The 18106-nt window shown below is 36.4% G+C and overlaps 1 protein-coding gene across 1 annotated transcript in view; it reads right to left on the reverse strand.

Annotated features, from left to right (window-relative positions):
• Window positions 1–18106, reverse strand: part of ITGAV (integrin subunit alpha V) — a 44325-nt gene that overhangs the window by 11476 nt on the left and 14743 nt on the right. The window contains exons 3-21 of the mRNA XM_086465037.1: window positions 17725–17816; window positions 17109–17223; window positions 15755–15816; window positions 14114–14159; window positions 12408–12533; window positions 11653–11697; window positions 11428–11471; window positions 11284–11340; window positions 10767–10819; window positions 10146–10348; window positions 8364–8555; window positions 8206–8251; window positions 7508–7609; window positions 6687–6745; window positions 5491–5645; window positions 3788–3925; window positions 3032–3099; window positions 1703–1850; window positions 435–527 (exon numbers count right to left, since the gene is read on the reverse strand). Coding sequence (XP_086321163.1) covers window positions 435–527; window positions 1703–1850; window positions 3032–3099; window positions 3788–3925; window positions 5491–5645; window positions 6687–6745; window positions 7508–7609; window positions 8206–8251; window positions 8364–8555; window positions 10146–10348; window positions 10767–10819; window positions 11284–11340; window positions 11428–11471; window positions 11653–11697; window positions 12408–12533; window positions 14114–14159; window positions 15755–15816; window positions 17109–17223; window positions 17725–17816 — 1844 coding nt within the window. The remainder of the gene's footprint in view (window positions 1–434; window positions 528–1702; window positions 1851–3031; window positions 3100–3787; window positions 3926–5490; window positions 5646–6686; window positions 6746–7507; window positions 7610–8205; window positions 8252–8363; window positions 8556–10145; window positions 10349–10766; window positions 10820–11283; window positions 11341–11427; window positions 11472–11652; window positions 11698–12407; window positions 12534–14113; window positions 14160–15754; window positions 15817–17108; window positions 17224–17724; window positions 17817–18106) is intronic.

Here is an 18106-nt window from a genome sequence, read left to right on the forward strand (position 1 = left end):
GGAGGATTTGCAGATGTCTCAACTACACAAAACTCTGACATCACAAAAGTAGGCGGAAGAGAGAAGCACTCTTAGGTTTCCACTAAAAGAAAGGTGTGTCGTGATCTAGCTCTATTGTATACTAAAAATATGTATCAGATGAATCTAAAGACAAACTCATAAGGGACCAGAGTTCATTAATTCCATTGTTTAATGAACTACTCCTTTTCAGTTGCATCATAACACTCAAGAACACTCCTTTCAGCCTTTATTTTAGCTGACAAGTTGAAGCCAAGTACCACAGAACTAACCAAACATGGGGGCAGCTAAATGTCAGCTAGATCTAATCTTAAATTCGTGTGAGTAAACATCCAGCCCAAAATCTACTGTGATTAAGAAAAATGCCAACTGCACTCCTGTTTGAGCTATCAGACACCTGTTGGACCAAACCTTACCTTAGTTCCTGCCTTCATGGGATTTCCCAGGTCACAAACTACCATGCGAGTTTGGTTCTCTGTTTTAAATGCACATGACAGTCTTGCTAAAGCCTGCAATAAACCAGAAGGAAGTATTAAGGAATGTCATTCTTCGCACCTGGACACCTGGGTGAATGTCTGGAGAAAAGTTCTAGATATGCTGCATTAATTTTAATACAATTTCTCAGTCCTAACACAGTCAAGCACTGAAATTAAATAAAATCTGAGTATGAATGTCTCCACGGAGACATTTTTGGTATGAGATAGATGCTCTTTCCAAGGTTATAAAAAGACAAATTCAATACGCCTATATTGGGTAGCACTGATGATTTTTGTGACCTAATGCATTTCTCCATGTGATTCTTTAAAACCTATGTGAAGAAACTGGCAATTGGGCAAACTCTCCATAGGAAAATAAAGATTGGAAAGCAAAATAACATGAATACTTAGTAGCTTACTCAAAAAGAGGTCTTAGAGGAGCTATCCGATTTTGGATAAAGCCACATCACAAAGCTCTAGACTAGCAGAGGCAAACTGGAGAACCAAACCAAGGTATGGTCCAACATACATGAAGGATGTGGTATCAAAGTTGGAATCCTTTGATACAGGACAAAAATAGTTTTCCCCTTAACATTCTGCAACTTTAGAGATATATTGATTGATCATAGATTATACTGAGTAAAAACAAGGATGAAGAAAATCTGAAAGTATATTACTTATATATAGCTATAAGGGGCCAAAACAGAATTTGGAGTACACCCACATGTCTTCAAAGTTATACATGCATTTTATAATACAAGGGAAAGCCAGGAAATAAATTTTAATATTCTGTGTAGTCAGGATAACTGACACCCAAGACTTTCTACATACTTGGGTGGAAGAGAATAGTAATACCCAGCATCACTTTTTGCCTCACAGGTGCCAGCTCTACCTAGCATATGACAGGCTAAGCCTAAATTTAAATAAATTAACAAAAGCACTGTTCAACTTAAGACTTGTAGCAGATAAACTCTGTGTGTCAAGGGCCATCACACAGATGATGCTCCTTTGTTACTAGCAGCAGACTAACACCTGGCTGGCTGGTTCTAGTTTTATAGCCTTGGAGCTTAGAGGAACCTCATCATTTTTTCGGTGCTTTGCTTTAAGATTGAAGCATAAAAACACCACCAATGCACCCTCTCCCACAGACTTCCACAGCAGCACCTGAAATACCACTACTCAAAGAAGAAAGATACTAGGAGTTTTACCTCGTTGTTACGAACAACACCAATGAAATCTGCTTGAGGTGGAACAATGACAAAGAGTTCTGCTTCATAGGCTCCTTCCCCTTGATTCTGAGTGCTGACAATTAGTGTCAAGGGATTGTCATCACCAATATAGATCTGCTTCTGATCACTACAAAAAACAAGTGTAACATTGAGCTCTGCATTCAGGTTTTCAAGTGTATCAAACTGGTTGAACTTCTAGAGACATTCTGAAATTGTACAAAGACATTAGAGAAATCTGGAGGCAGTACCCGTGCTTCGGGAATATCAGGAGAGCTCTACGCTATGTTTAAAACAAAAACACGTCTATAATCACAAAAAACGGAGCAAATATTACATGCTGGTTTGTAAGAATCTTTTTTTATGAGGTTTAGAACAAACCACAAAGCTACTGACACCTTTTTTTAACAAAGAGCAAACTATTATGAACAGCTAAATCACTATGTACATTTGGAATTACATGCCTACTTAGCAGAGGTACAAGCATTCATTTATAACAAAACCTGATGGAAGGCTGAACTACAGAATACAGCCAAAACCCTTGTAATACATTTGTTCCAGATGCAAAAAGAATATCTTTCCAAACAATGAATTTTCATTTCACCAGCTACAAGGGAACCTAACTGTACCTGCACTGATGTAAAATGTTTGAGGCATTTGCATGAATTAATATGCTTGTGAACTGTACTACCTACATACATGTGCATACGCTGTAGCTCTGCATTAAGGGCATAAAAAAACCACCCAAACAGATTACATTTATGAGTAGAGAAAATGGCTTTCGGCCATACAAAGCACAAAAAGCCCAGAATCATGAAAGAATTATGAGTTAAAACCCATTTCTTTTTTCTAGCTTTAATAAAAAGTATTACCAATACTAACAATGTTTTTCATACGTGTGACAACAGAGCCCTACTCCACCTTTTGCTGGATAAAATCATTCCTGTTCACATCTTCATGTGTCTGTCTAGTATTAAATAACAGAACAGTGGTACAATTGAAGCCAACACTGGTTTATGCTTGCTATGCATGTCCAGCTTAGCAAATATACAAATAAATACTTTGTACTTAATAGTGGGAGCTGGGGTGCAGACGGTGTGTGCTTTCCCTGTATTACATGCTAAAGACATTAGGTTACAAAGCAGAAAATGGGTTTTCTTTAGAACAAATAAGCTGGAGTTTAGATTGTATACATTGAGGAGTCCTACTCACTTCAACGCATCCTTTTAACAAAAGTATTACAAGCTCTTGAAGTTTAGAACTCAAGTAGGGAAGTTAGTTTTCCCTGTAGTATTTTTCTCATATATTTACCTTTCTACTGAAACCTCCAGCTTTGGTTTGCAGACATTATCTTCACCACAATCCAGCAGAATATGTGCCTATGCAAAAGTCAAATGCATATTGTTGTAATAATTCCTGCATTTGTTCTAACGTACATTTCCAATAATACTGTTTCACTGTCAAATAAAATGTTTTCTAAATAGCTGCTGATGAGATATCTTCATCTCAGTTTCAGAGGAGAATAGATGAGTTTTTATATATGGGGGGCACTGTGCCTCATCCTGCCACACTGCAATTCTAGAACTGATGTCTACGTATCTTAATCCTTTTTCCATACTTCGAATAATCTGTTCATCTTGAGTTGCACCTCCACTATCCTCCTTACAAACAAGTATAAAATTTGTATAAAGGGCAGGAATAAGGTAATAAACATAGTTTATCTAAGAGAACTATAGGGATAAACATCATATACCCAAAGCAGCATGGAACGAGCAATAGATGAAACACTCCAGTCTTTCAAGAGTAACACCTTCAATAATACTGTGCATGAAAAGGGAGTCCAACACTAAGGAATAACAGGTCAAAACAGAAATTTGACATACAGAGAAGGAAAAAAAAAAAAAGAAAACAAATGTACAATAACCATCAATATTTTCATAATTCAAAGACTAAAGCCTAGGTCTATATTTTGGTATCTTAATTTTTCAGAAGTCTGAAATGAAGTAAGTACTGAAAGCTGAAAATATGTTCTGGGTTCTCTCATCACACATTGTGTAAGAAGTATACCTGTCTGCTCATGTTAGCAGGAGTGAACTGGTTGAGGATAGGGTGCAATCCTGTCGCATCTGCAGCTGTTCTGTAATCCAGACGATATTCCATAAAAATAGTAATGGGAGTTAGTTTGTCTCTAAATTCAGATTCATCCTGTGGAAACCAAAGTTTTGAATTAGTATTAAAACAAAGAAAACAACAACAATATCCTTCAAAAGTCTCTATAAGCAAAAGTCATCCCAATAGCAATACCAAGCAGCATTTTTATGTATTGTTCATGTTGCAGTAGGAATGAGGAAGCCAAAACAACATTAAAACTTCTGAGTTCTTTTCAGACTAGAAGATTTCTTGTCAGAAAACCTGCAGCATAAACTTTGAAGACGAACAATTTTAGTAGTAACATGCCTGTTTTACAAATGGAAAACGAGCATACAGAAGTATTAAGTTATAGAACTATAATAGCGAGTAGCCTAAAGAGCTACACAATTCCACTCTTTCCTATCAGACAAAATTCAGTATGCTTCTAAGATCCCTCATAGATACTCAACTTTGGACTTGTGATTTTTCCTTCCTAAAATTGTTACTTTGCACTCAGAGTTGCTGACTTGCATATTGTTAATTTCAAATCATTCTATTTATCGAATGTTGATCCTGCCTTTCAGAGTATGTACAAACCATCTCTTCGCTTCATGTTAGCCACAGATTTTATCAGTGTAAACTCTGCTTCATTATTCTCATTTCTGAGAATAAAGAAAATTACTGAATCTGGAAGAGCTCGTTATGGGATCTTACTTCAGAAGCTATCTTCTATGGGCTATTCTACCTATCGGTAACTTAGAGTTTTCAACTGGTTTTGCATCCAATTTGAAGTAATTTCATATAGGTTATGTGTCACTACTTTCTTTGTGAGAATGTCACGTGGAAAAGTGTTAAAGCTTTACTAACACTGAGATCTGGGATGTCTATTTCCATACCCATCCCACTCACAAGGCCAGGAAAAGAAAGGTATTACCTATCCTCCATGAATCATTAATGATTACTAATATTTTTATTGGGTTGGGTTTGGGTTTTTTTTGAGAGGGTAGTAAGTATTGTTTGTGTTTCATTTGTAAGTGCTCAGAGATAAATCTAAAACTCGCATAGCTGCACTTTCACGTCTGTCTTTATTTCAGCCAGTGTTTCTTCTACTGTGTTACACTTTTTAATTTTGTTAGCATCTGTCCGCATTTGTGGAGACTAAAACAAAAAAGACTGAGAAAAAGCAAAGTTAGTATTTCAGCCTTCTTTTGTCTCCTCTGCTATTTGCTGATCTTCGCTTTTTAGTTGTAGAGCCGTGTTTTTCTTTATTCTTTTACCTCCAATGTAGAAGCACAACCTCTGCTTATTGACTTTCCTGTTCCTTGGAAATTATAACTAATTTTGCACCTAGGTGACTAGTCCAAGATTTGTCCATAACAAAGTTCAGAATTGAATTTCCAATCTGTTTAGTGACTAGGACCTTAGTCACAATAATATCCATCGTTTGTCCTCTGACAGCCGTGATAACCCAGGACAGACATATGTTTAGGTCCATACATGGGGCATGAAGTTTCTCTAGCATTTCTTTTTTTCTGTTGGTTTTCTTTTTTTTTTTTTTTTTTTTTAAACACCTAACACAAGGATCTTTTAATAGACAATGCACCAAAAATTATTTGCCTAAAACATAAGTGGCTACTTACCCTCAAAAAGGCATCAAGTTCTTCACAATTCATTTTGCCCCCCTTTGTAATAGTCATGTTCTTCGAGTGGCTAGGCTGTTTGCTGTGCAGAAAGAGAGCTCTCCTTATGGCTCCTTTCTGCTTAAGTTTATCCAACAGCAGCTCCACTTGGAAATCTGTCCAATCCAAAGCATTTAGGTTAGGGATATTTCATTCAATTAAACATAGTGCAAATTCCCATCAGAAAGGGAGCTGAATGGTGATTTCAGTTACAATAAAACTGAACTTTTAAAAATTCCAGTTCTTTCATTATAAAATCTCTTACTACATTAGTTCTCAAGATAGTAACCTACAAGCCCTCTTGTTGTCCTAAATTGGACTCTGCTTTTTTTCCTTAGAAACTGGAAACATATAAGAGCACCAATACATTTATAATTTATTGCTGTAGAACTGCAAGAATAAGTTAAATTTTTCCCCAAAAAACTTGTAAAGCAATCTTTCTCTCAATGCTTATTTAACTGTATTGCTAATCTAATTACTTCAAATATTTGATATAGATAATTAATAATTAAAATATGTAACAGCTATTTATGTGCATTTTCCCAGATCATACCACCTCTATACATACATACAGAAAATAAGGAAAAGCTTTTATATCAGTAGACAAAACCTAACTGCAGCAGGCTGTCTGCCACACTACAAAATCTTTTTAAAGACAACTTAAAAACCTGTTTGAAAAAATGTTTTCCTGATTCTGATACAAAGAATCTGATTTTAAAAGTCAGTGATATGAATCAGAAGGCCCTGATTTCAACAGAAGTGTAGGAAGTTCCCTTGTGGCTTCTCTATATTTTTCAGCCCTAACAAGGCACATACTTTAATATTCCTCTCTAAAACTCCCCTCAACAAGAGCTGATCTCAATTCTGTACAACACAAAGGACTTGCCAAGACTAGTTCCACCAACTGGTTAAACATATGCTTGAAGCCCCAAGGATGCTCAAATCCCACTGACTTCAACACAACGTCAGCAAAAAACCTACTGAACACAGTCATATACATGTACATGGTTACTGAACTGGTAGGATTGTACAGTAAAGGGTAGCCAACTGTTTCAATAATGAAAAAAAAACAATGACCAGTGCTCATGTCTGCATATATATATAACGTATTTATATATATCTAAAAAGACTAATGTTTTTAAACTAGCAGAACTTACTGAGTGAATTAGGGAGCTTTCCTTTGCCATCTGCTTTTAAGCAGAACTTGACTTTGAAGCTGTTTTGGAGGAAAAGAAAATATTAATTTCACACACTTACTCTCTCATTTTCTTCTAAAATCCTTTACTGTTTTTTCTCAGTTCAAAATTACTCTCTTTTGAGACTCCAGCTCACTCCGAAAAGCTATTTTGTACTGGTGGGGGAGAAACTATAACCTATTAATAAGTAGATGGCAACGCAAGCAACGCAAAGCTTTGGAGTCTTGGTTATTGTAGAAATAGTCACTGGTGAAGCATCATGTTTATTCCTGAAATCAAATGTGGCTCTCATTTATTTTAAAGCTAGAAGGAACTGATATACTTAGTTGAAAAGGGAAGTTAGCATTAGAAAGGAAAAGCGGCTTTGGGTAATAGTCCAGGAACAAGAACCAAAACCAGTTTGCAGAACAGATCATTTCCCAAGTGTTTTCCATAAGCCTACCTAAATATTAAGTTAATGGCTAAAATCATTGCAAAAGCTGTGTGATCCATTGCCACCTTGGGAAGATCTTACTCTGCTCCACACAGACAACTGGCAATCTCTGCAGGTAGAACGTAACTTAGGAGTCAGTCTAGCATATATTGAAGACAACATTGGTCCCTCCACTGTGGTCAAACAGTTTTTATTTTGTATTGTCTGTTATTACAGAAAAATCTGTATTTTATTGCCTTTTCTTAATTAGCTGACCTGCCTTCCTGAATCCTTTCAAAACTGAAAGCTTAGGAAAATAAAAACCAAAAAATTCCCTCCCCTCAAAGGAACACAACGATACACTGCTTACCAAGAAACTTCTACATCTGACAGTGAACAGGCTTTGTTTTCTGGGTTTAGAATGGTTGGATTAACTTCCAGGGCAGCATTTACTCTAATAACAGGTCTAGCCCTGCAAAGAAAACATCCTTTTGAAGAGCATTCAACACCATGTTAGACAAGACCCTCCCCATTAAAGTGTGAAATATACATATAAACACTTAAGACAATATTCAGTGAAACTGCAAGAATAACAACTAATCATTGAGTAGATTAGGGAAAAGCAGGAAGTTCTTCTATGCCCTTTCATTACCATCAGAGTCAGAACATGGATAAATTGTATCAGAAGTCCTGTCTAGTTCTAGCACAGGCAAATAAGGTATTCTCCCAAAATGAGCAAGTTTGGATGAGAATATTGGGATTGCAGTGTAATAGCTAGCAGTACTCTGTATGTATCAGAATTTAAAAAACTGTCACTCAGAAAGCCTTGAAGACAGATTATTTATATTTTCTCATAACTATAGATGATTGAGAAAGACAAGTAATTGATAGCAGACTGTAGATTTACTCAGTGAAAACAGTAGTATAACCCTTTTTTTCCTCCAGCAGTTTGGAAGGTGGAGTAGCAGAATTTCAAACTGCCCTGATCCTGCTTTCTTTTGTAACTCAAGAACACTGCTAAGCTTTCATTCTGCTTGCACTTACGTAAACGCATAGAGGGATACTTACCTATACAAAACAGCTGTGTCAACACCAAAGGCTCCAACAATCAAGTCTAGAAAGAAAGGAGAAATATCACACATTACAATTTATTTTTTAAAATACACTGTTAGTCAGAGGTATGGCTACTATTAAGTTATTCTAAAGTGACATTTAGAGCAAAGGACCTGGATATCCATTTTCATCCACATCTGTGGCTCCTTTCAGCGCGTACCCAAAACTGGGTGGCATAGTGCGAGCGGCCCACTGCCCTTCAAGAATTTGAGATGGGACTGCGTTCAAACCATTTGCTCTTCCATTGTAGATATAGACAAGTCCTCTCTTGTCCTCTCCACCATATGGTGCAGCAACTGCAATGTCTGTAAACCAAAAGAACAATTGTCAACATATCCAGACACAGACTAGGAGAAGATATTTGTGCTTACATCGGTCAATAATTTCTGATATTACAGTTTCAGTTTGTGTCAGTAGGGAGGAAATGCAGCTGACCTTCAAAATGCTCATCAACAACCTTTTTTTTTTTTAATTGGATGCTGTTTTTTCTAGAAAGTACAAATGTTTAACAAGAACACATATCATAGACTTGTATGGGGAGGGGAGGAGGGAAAGGAATAGTTCTGCAAATGCTTCTGCACTTACAGCCAAATTTTAGGGTTTTGAGATGCTTTTGAGAATATTAAACACACAGAATTAGCTGGTGCCAAATCACAAAACTGGGGCTATCTGCCCATTGCATTAACACACTCATGCTCCCCTCCAAAGGGTGTGACATTTTAATAATTCTGGAAAATTGAAGTCAACCTAAACCAATGGTAAATATCAAATTCCAGTCTGTTCTGATCATGGCTTGGCAATATGTTTTATGATGGACTTTCAGTTAGTGCAATTATGCCATCTCTTAAAGCTCAATAAATTTGAGAGTACTCATTATCAATGACTAATGAACAGTAATAAACAAAATGCTAATTGGACTATCTGTAAGAACAGCTATAGCAGTGTACATATGATCTAAATTCACATTTCAGCAGTCGGTTCAAAGACCAAACATGAAACACTATACAGAATAATTACATTACTCCCTCCTCTTTCCTTAAATTTGAGAAAGTTTCATGAAAAGAACAAGGACTCAACAGTCTCCCATTTGGTATTTTTGACTCATCTTTACAAACTTTACAAAACCAGTAGAAATTCCAATCTTGCACCATACTGTGATGGAAAACATTTTAATTAACTGTCTAGGATTCCTGGAAGTCTTTGCCCCTAAACTATATGATTCTTGTCTGTTTCATTGCTTTCCATTCGTACGTGAAAGTAGCAAAAGGCACTGGCAACAGGTTTGAGAGTCCACAGCTTCAGTTGTATCAGACTCAGACTTCTTATCCAAATATATGCTCAAGACACCCATCTCTTGGTACAGTTGGCTGTAATTGTTATGGGATATTTCCCACCAGACTCTTCCATTTTGAAATAAAAAAAAAAATCTAGACTTTTCTCAGGAAAATTTCTTCTATCAGAACGTTTTTAACCAACTGTCTGAAACAAAACCTTCTTTTCAGTCATCATTGTGTTTCTGGAGAGGAAAATTGACTTTAAGCAATGGAAACAGGAAAATTATATTGAAGATGTCCTAACAAGTCACAGTGGAGAGTCAGATATTTCATCGAAGCTTCTACTGTACTTATCACTTTGAAAGTAATAAACTGATCAGTGTAATAGCTAAAATAATCCATGCTGTAGTTTCAATGGTATAGTCTCTGCTCGATGCATACATGTAACTCCTCTTAGCATTCTTGGGAGTAGCATACAAGCATCGAAAGGAGTCTAGACCTTAGTGTCCAACATTCAGGCATGGTTAGAATGCCTAATGTTTGCGTGCAGAATCCACATTCAGTGTGCTGTCTAGATTCCATCTACGAATGGACAATACTGATCAATAAATGAAGTCCTACCATTGAAGCCATCCTGATCTAGATCTCCCAGAGGTGCAATAGAACTGCTGAATCTTGCAAATATCTCAAAACCATTCAGCTTTGTGATCTGAAACCCTCCAGAGGCTCGTTGAAGGCAAATGGAAACTTGGCCAACCTCTTGAAGTTTCCCATCAGAACCTCGATCCATAAAAAGAGGGGCTCCAATAAACAAATCTGTATAACTGGACCAAAGAAGGATAAGGTTCTTCAGTAACAGCATGAAAATTCAGTTTCATTCTCTTAAGCATCTGTTAGTAGGACTAACTCAGCACTGAACTAAATATTAAGATGAAAGTTACCTATCTTTAAATTGCAACTGAGGGCAAATATTTATTGACAAAGTAAGCACAAATATACCAGAATTTAATGCATTTAAAGCATGTGAATACACACATGAATATTTATGTAAATAAATAAAAACCCAAATATAAATTGTTAAAACAAATGTTGAGTTTTAGTGAGAAAGTGTCTTGTGCAGATACATGTTAAACTAGTAATGAAGACAAAAATCTATATTGTTAGAAAGACTTTTCAATAAAAGCTCCATGTTTTCCTTTCCAGAAGCAAGCTGACTGGCAGTGGGGAGAAGAGGGAACTTACTTGTCCCCATTGATATCTGTGGCAGCCACTGAATACCCAAAATAGGCAGCCATCTGGAAAACAAAATTCAAACCCAACTTGTAAGTTGTAGTGATATAAACACACAAACAAGTTTATACAAAGCTGTATAGAAAAGATGTTAGGGAGATGGTAATGTATCCCCACAACATTTTTCGTCTCCCTTCTCCTTATATTTTCCGTTCTCTTCCTTACTCTGTTAGAAAGTAAACTGTTACCTTCCTCATTCCCCCTTCCATGATCCAGTCCTCCTTCCCAATTCTCAAAATAGGCAGCATTTCCTTCATTTAAACAAGACTGGTTTTCTAAGTAGTAGTACAAAATGGGAACTCACAGAACATGTATTTTTAGGGTTACTACAGGCTATTTTTTCTTTGGCACATAAGCTAATAACATACAGAATATGACATGTTCTAGTATCCTGAATACTGTCTCAACATGTCCTCTTTCTATAGTGATAGCCTCCTGGTCATCGACCACACTGAGTAAAGCTACATACCTGCTCTCCAGTGAAGTTGTACATGGAAGACATGTTTTTCCCATTGTAGATGGACACCTGCACATGAAGAAATACACATTACAGCACACCAACAATATTCATCTTCTTTATTTTTTGTAAAGTTTAATGTTTCAAATTTCCTACCATGCCCAGAGTTCTTGCTGCTCTTGGGACTCCTGATACAAAGTCTGAAATATAAAGCAAGACACCCAGATAACATTCAGGTCCCAAAGCACAATGACTTTGCTTGAACAGAGTAGCTCGTTTATGCATTTTCCTGTGTGCTGTATTGTTTGTTCTATACCATTGATTTGAAAGACCAGCCCAGGCTATTAGCATGATTTTTTTTTACGGAAGCAAGGGTCTTACCTTCTATGCCATCACCACTGAAGTCTCCAACAGCCACTGAATAACCTGATCAACAGACAAAATTAGTAAATCACTTGAAAAACTTTACTAAACCTTTCATCTCTCTACACTCTTCATAGGTGTCTATGCACCGTCCTCTCACTTCACCTTACAGCACAATGGAATAAATATTGCCTCCAAGTAGCTTAGACTGTGAACAGCTACATGAGTAGACTGTACTTCACCAGCATCCTTTAATTTGAGATCAGAAGGTGAAAGTTTTATAAATTATCATCCTGGGAACTTTTCTGGTCTATCCTGGGTTTTTTCCTGAACCCGGTTAAACATATATGAAGCTAAATGATGATTTCCTACTCCTCTAAGAGACTCTCTTCATTATTTTTCTTCCCAAACGTGATTCTTACAGATTATTATTTTGTTTTGGTAGATTATTTAGAAACAGCTGCTTTTCTAAAAAAACAGGTATGTGACTAACTTCTCACATAAAAATTGTACCTCGGCCATTCCCATATTCAGCCTGAATCACAGAGCACAAAAATTCATGGGAATATTTCCAATTATTTTGTCCTCGGGTGCTTTTTGAATCAAGCCTATGGCAAGATAAACTAAGCTTCTGTCATACTGCATTTACAGGTATGTAGCTCTTTAGTTATCTGTCAAATACTGAATTAATAGTAGTGTGACTTCAACTTAAATATAAATAGCACAAGGGAGTTCTTCGAGTACAGCTGCATTTTCTTCTTCAAACTACATACCCAAGTAGCTGTCATCAAAAGCAGCACTGGCAGATCTGGTTGCTAACTGGTCATCATACTTTGTACTGTAGACTCTGGAGTCATATTTAGCCACAATCTCTGTCACTCGATCAGAAATAAGTTGGCCTAAAGGGAAAGAAAACCGCTTAAAACCACAAATAAAATATGTGTGCACTCATTCAATAAGCAACAAGCCTCATTTACAGAATGCTTGCTTCTAAAGCAACGGCTTTTCCACAATACCAACCAGAAAATAGCCAACAGCAGCAGCACCAGAAAGGGTAAGTGAAAATTCAGATCCTACTTCAGCAAGGATTTATGCACTTCCCGAGTCAAAAGCACACCAAGAGTTCTCACTGAAAATGGAAGCTGCTCCTACATGTAAGCCAGGACTTAAATGGGGCTGCTCAGGTAACAGTAAGCATATGCTTATGGTATTGCAGAACTGAGTCATCGTTCCCTGTCTAAGTACCATAACACGAGAACTTGGTGTGGCAGACAAGCCCACAGGATGAGCACACCTCATTACTGCCTTCCTTGCTTTCACCTCACTAGCCACTAGGTGGGGATGTCAGGACATTTTTTTCTTTCCATTTAAACTAAATCTTGAATCACAATTTTTTTTTCAGAAGAGCACTTCACATACATATTCATACATGTACGAAGTATAGGGAAAACTACCCCAGCATCTCAGAATGTGGGATAAAAACTTGGGGTGAAAAATCTAGTTTTTAGAAGTATACTATTGTCTTCTATTCAGAGCTGAGATTCGTTCTTGTTTTTTTTTGTTAGTAGTAGAAGAGGTTTTTTGTTAGTAGTAGAAGAGAACAAGGTTGTTTCAGCAGATGAGATGTCACTTTTGCCAAAAAGCAATAAAATGAATACACAAACATAACCTATATTATAGTGTATCTGCAGTTCAGTTTCAATCCATTTTGTTCAGAATTTAAACATAGGACTGGAAACAAGCCTCCTGCACTGATGCGTCTACATGTAGGCTGGCATGATACAGAAAATCTTTCATAAATATTAGTATTCACATTAAAAAACAAGCAGCAGAGTTTGTCAGTGACGTCCCAATTTCCATCAAACAAGCAGCACCATCTTTTGAACAGAGAGCTACAGCTAAATGCTCAATGATCCTATGCACAAATACAGACTGAAGCCCACATTAGCAAAATACATAGGTATGTTCTGTGTAAAGAGCACAATTAGAAGTTAAATGTGTGCCATGGCACAAACAGATCAATATAAATAAACACAATACATCTTTGCTGCCAAAGGAAAATAATGTTAGTTCTCTTTGCAAGGTACATTTCTCATTGAAAATACATGCTTCATATGTGTGTCAGAAATTACAAAACATGTCGATTTTGAAACAAGCAAAATAACCTAAAGGAAACTTATCCTGCTGGTGGAAACAAATTCCACATTCCTGGGAAAATGCATTTAAAATGATCATAGAGTTATTTAAAAGCCAAAAGGCACATCTAAAAAATTATTACTATTATTACTTCAGCTTTAATCTGTAGTTGCCTTGATTATACAGGAAATATTTTGAAGAATGAAGAAAATTATTTCTGTTAGCTTTCTTACTGACAAAGACTTTTGCAAGTGGTTGGAGGAGTGTGGATACACATGACTAAGAGGATAAAGACAAAAATCAAAGAGGTCAATGTCCCTGTGACTTAAATGATGTATCTCACCTTGCCAGTAAAAACTTCCAGGTCCTCCAAGCAGCACTCTATCTCCCTTGGAGGGGGGAAGGGGGGGGTGGGGGGGGGGGGTGGGGGAAAGAAAAACACATTAAGCATATCTAAAGATAAGAGAATGTCCTATGTTTATGGGAAGTAATCCCATGCATGTTTATCACTGTAGCTTCACTGACCCAAATACATTTTATTTTTTGCAGGAAAAGGCTAATTAAAAATGCAGCTCATAAAATGCTGAGATAAACAATATGCCTTCCGTGACTTGCTTCTCTATTTCACACATTTAAAATTCTAGGCAGAGTTCTGCTTTTATTGTAATAGACCCTTCTACCCACATAAATCTAAGACAACAGAAATACAATTAGGAGAAAACTTTAAGACTGCTACAGGGCACCCATAACATGCTTTTAGGTCAGTACACAAAACTAGTTCCATCTTCTATCCCTGCCACTTTCTGTAACTTATCTTTAGAAAAGTTAAATTCAGAAAAGCTGTGATGTAATTCTCCCACTCTGTATTCCTTTGGTACAACTACAATCCAAAAAACAATTTTATGAAACTTTAACCACATGAGCTATTCCAGTGCTTGGAATCTGCTTTCTAAGTACTGAATTGAGCCATAGGCTTTGCTGCGTAACTAAGCCACTTAGTCAGGTTTTAATCTTAAAAACTCCCATATTCACCACTCAGAAAAATCTAGGTCAGAGATTTGCAGATACCTTAAACCCAGGCTTGCCCACTCAGCTAGGCTTTTGGATTAGAGCTCAAGGTTGGTTTTAACTGGGGCTGGAGTCTGCACAGTAAGACCGAGGGGTGCATGCAAAATAACTCAGGCATTTACAGTCCTATACTGCACTTTGCAGAGTTTTGTCTAAAGGAAAAACAAGAGTGTCCTCAGGCAAAGACTGAAGGAATATGACCAACCCAAAAAACTGCCACGTCACAAATAGGACTTTCACAATCATAACATGCCCAGACTATGCTAAACAATTTAACTGTACAATATAAAAAGCCATAGTTAGTTCTCAGTATGTGCAGAGTTTTATTGTGCTCGGATTTAAAAATTAAATTAATGTGAACTAAAAAACAAAGAGGAACTATATAAGGCAGGGAGAACATAAAAGTAGAAGAAACAAAAGACAGATGGAAAAAACCAAAAAAGTACTTTAGCTAGCTGATGAGTAAATGAAACATAATTCACAAGAATATTTACCAGTTCCCTTAAACAGTAAGTTATTTTTCCTCAAGAAGTAACACTAGCTATGCACAGATCCCTTCAAAATAAATGTCTCTAAATACCTGACTATTACAGTTTATTTCACTTGAGGACTAGCTGCAGCAGAGGTCTATGGCACAAGGCTGGAAAAGCAGATTATTTGTTCAGGACATGATTCCTACGAGAGGTGAAAGCACACTGCTGTGAAGAAGTAGGGAGAAACAGATTTATAATACCCGAGTGATTTGAAGTTATTTTTGTTTAGTTACAGGGATATGCTTGGTTGTGTTTTTTTCCACACAGGAATAGTAGTTTACCTTTAGTTTCATAATAGCTCTGCTTATATGCAGTCTCTATCAGGGTTATTGTTAACTTGCAACTGTCTGCGGACTCGTGGGAATTGAGAAATAATCACGTACCTTGGTAAAGTCGATACTAAATCCACCTTGACAAAACCCCTGTCCATCTGCATCAATAGTGGCTACAAAAAAGAATTGATAGTAAAGAAAGAGAGAGAGAAAAATAAATAAAATCAGTATTATCAGAACTAGATCAGATTATTCTGGGGATATTTTCCAGTGCACCTTCCTAAGTAACCTTGCACTGCTGAACTTCAGCCTCAGAATTCTTTTTCTCCTAAATCAGTATTTTCTCTTTAGCGACAGTTCACTACCAAATGCTCTAACAATTTTAGTGCTGGCCTAACACACATATAACATTAACATATGTTCTAGCGTAACACAGTCCAAGTAAATAGCAACTCCATATTTCTTTGTATTTAATCTTCTTCAAAAGTTTTGGGGAAAAATATTTGCTATTTTTATTCAGGAAATAAAGTATCTGGAAAATAGGGAATAAGTCTTTCTTGTGGTATGGAATAAAAATCTGAAAAGTACATACATAACTAAGTTTTTTCAAGTATTGGCTTAAAATAACAAAAAAAGCATACCTGGCTGAAAATATCTCTACATACTGAGACTCATCCAACAACAATTGTTATGGCTGAGTTAATCTTATGATTATACAGCTCCAGAGTAGAAATGTTGAGACCCCCTTATCTGGAAGCATGACTGCTTAACTGTTATGATTTAGTAGTATTTGTTTATTTAACTACTTCTTATGTTGGACCACACTGGATTTCATTCCTGCTGTTCACCAATGACTTTCAGCAAATAAAAAAAAAAATCCTAGCTTGAACTTTAAAGTTTTAGACTTCTATACTTTAAAAAAGGTTATAAGCATCTGAATAATCTACCAACTCAACTACATGATACGGATGCAAAGCATTTGGAAAATTAAGACTCAAGATGGTCAGCAATGAATATAGTTAATGCATTGCTACATATGCATGCATACATGGAAATCAGAACCTACTTGTGCAAAACCTCATCTTCTAAAATGAGCTTTGTCTTTAAATTACTTGAATAACAATAATTAAGCTTCAGAAAATCCTAGAGTTGGTCTTTGAAAAAGCACTTGCTATATAGTTTTGCTCAAGTAATAACTACAGAAGTGGTCCTTTCAAAGACTCAAGTCCTCAGTTCCAATGATACTTGGATCTAAGGTTTTCCTCTGGCCTACAGTAGAGAAAAAGAAGTCTGTATCTTTAACATCAACTGGAAGAGAATTCAGATGTCTGAATCTAGCTTAGATTTTTTTCTAATTGCTACAAGGAAGGGGGAAATATACGTAAAACATCCCACTCCTAATATACACTAAATATAACACAAGAGAAATTCCAAACAGAAAAGAAACCAAGTGCTCTACACTTACTTGACCTGCAGGGTGCATATTCCACAGATTTAGATCCATCAAGCAGGTAACAAGTTCCTACAGGTTCTCTCTCTTGTTTTGTTTCAGTCCTCCAGTGGTACAACGGGGCACAGGCCTAAGGAAAAAAACGGCAGTGAGAAAAAAAACCTCTTCAAAATGCTAGGGGGTACAGAATAATACAATGGAATTCCAATTTTCTACAGAACAGCAACAAAAAAAAAAAACCATTGGCAGATGTACCATGTGTTACTAGAGGAAATTTATACTACCAGTGCTGGGGCAGAAGTATCACCAGTGTATATTTTTAGAAACAGCTGATTTATTGCAAGAATTTTAGAAATAATATTTTCTTCAAGCAACAGTGATAAAGTTCATCAATAATTTATAACACATTCTAACTTCAGCAAATTAATTCTACTACTTCACTCAAGGCCAGACAAAAATGCTATGACTTTTGCTTATAAAGAGTTAGGAAAAGACTATCCAATAAATTCTGAAAAAAAGACATGCTGATTATTGGGATTTTGTTGAAATTCTGAGTTACTCGGATCGTTTGACATTTTTTTCCACCACAATATCCCAGTACTGAATCATTTGAAGGGCATCAAAAACCTACCAGAATTTTATCCTTTTTGGATCTCACAGAAGCTCCAAACCACTGGTGAGACTTAAATTCCAGTGGATCATCAGGAGCAAAATCTCTGTTGCCTACAAAAAAAAATGAAAAAGAAGCATAATTTCACAGGAACCTGTACAGTAAGAACAACAAAAAAAGTTAAGTCATTGGTTTTGACGCATATAGAGAAAAGCAGAAAACAGTAACATTGGAGGATATCACACTTTCATGGAAACAGGCTTTAAAAAGGATTTATTATTCATTTTTACATCTAGGGCCAAATGAAGCTCTTCTTACATAGGAAGTGTTAGTACAATACTGATTTGTTCTAAGAGCACAAAGTTTATAGCATCTTTGACAGCAACACATAAATACCTCGTAC

The sequence above is a fragment of the Leptosomus discolor genome, chromosome 5 (genome assembly GCF_034619465.1).
Source record: "Leptosomus discolor isolate bLepDis1 chromosome 5, bLepDis1.hap2, whole genome shotgun sequence".
In the NCBI taxonomy this organism is placed as follows: Eukaryota; Metazoa; Chordata; class Aves; order Leptosomiformes; family Leptosomidae; genus Leptosomus; species Leptosomus discolor.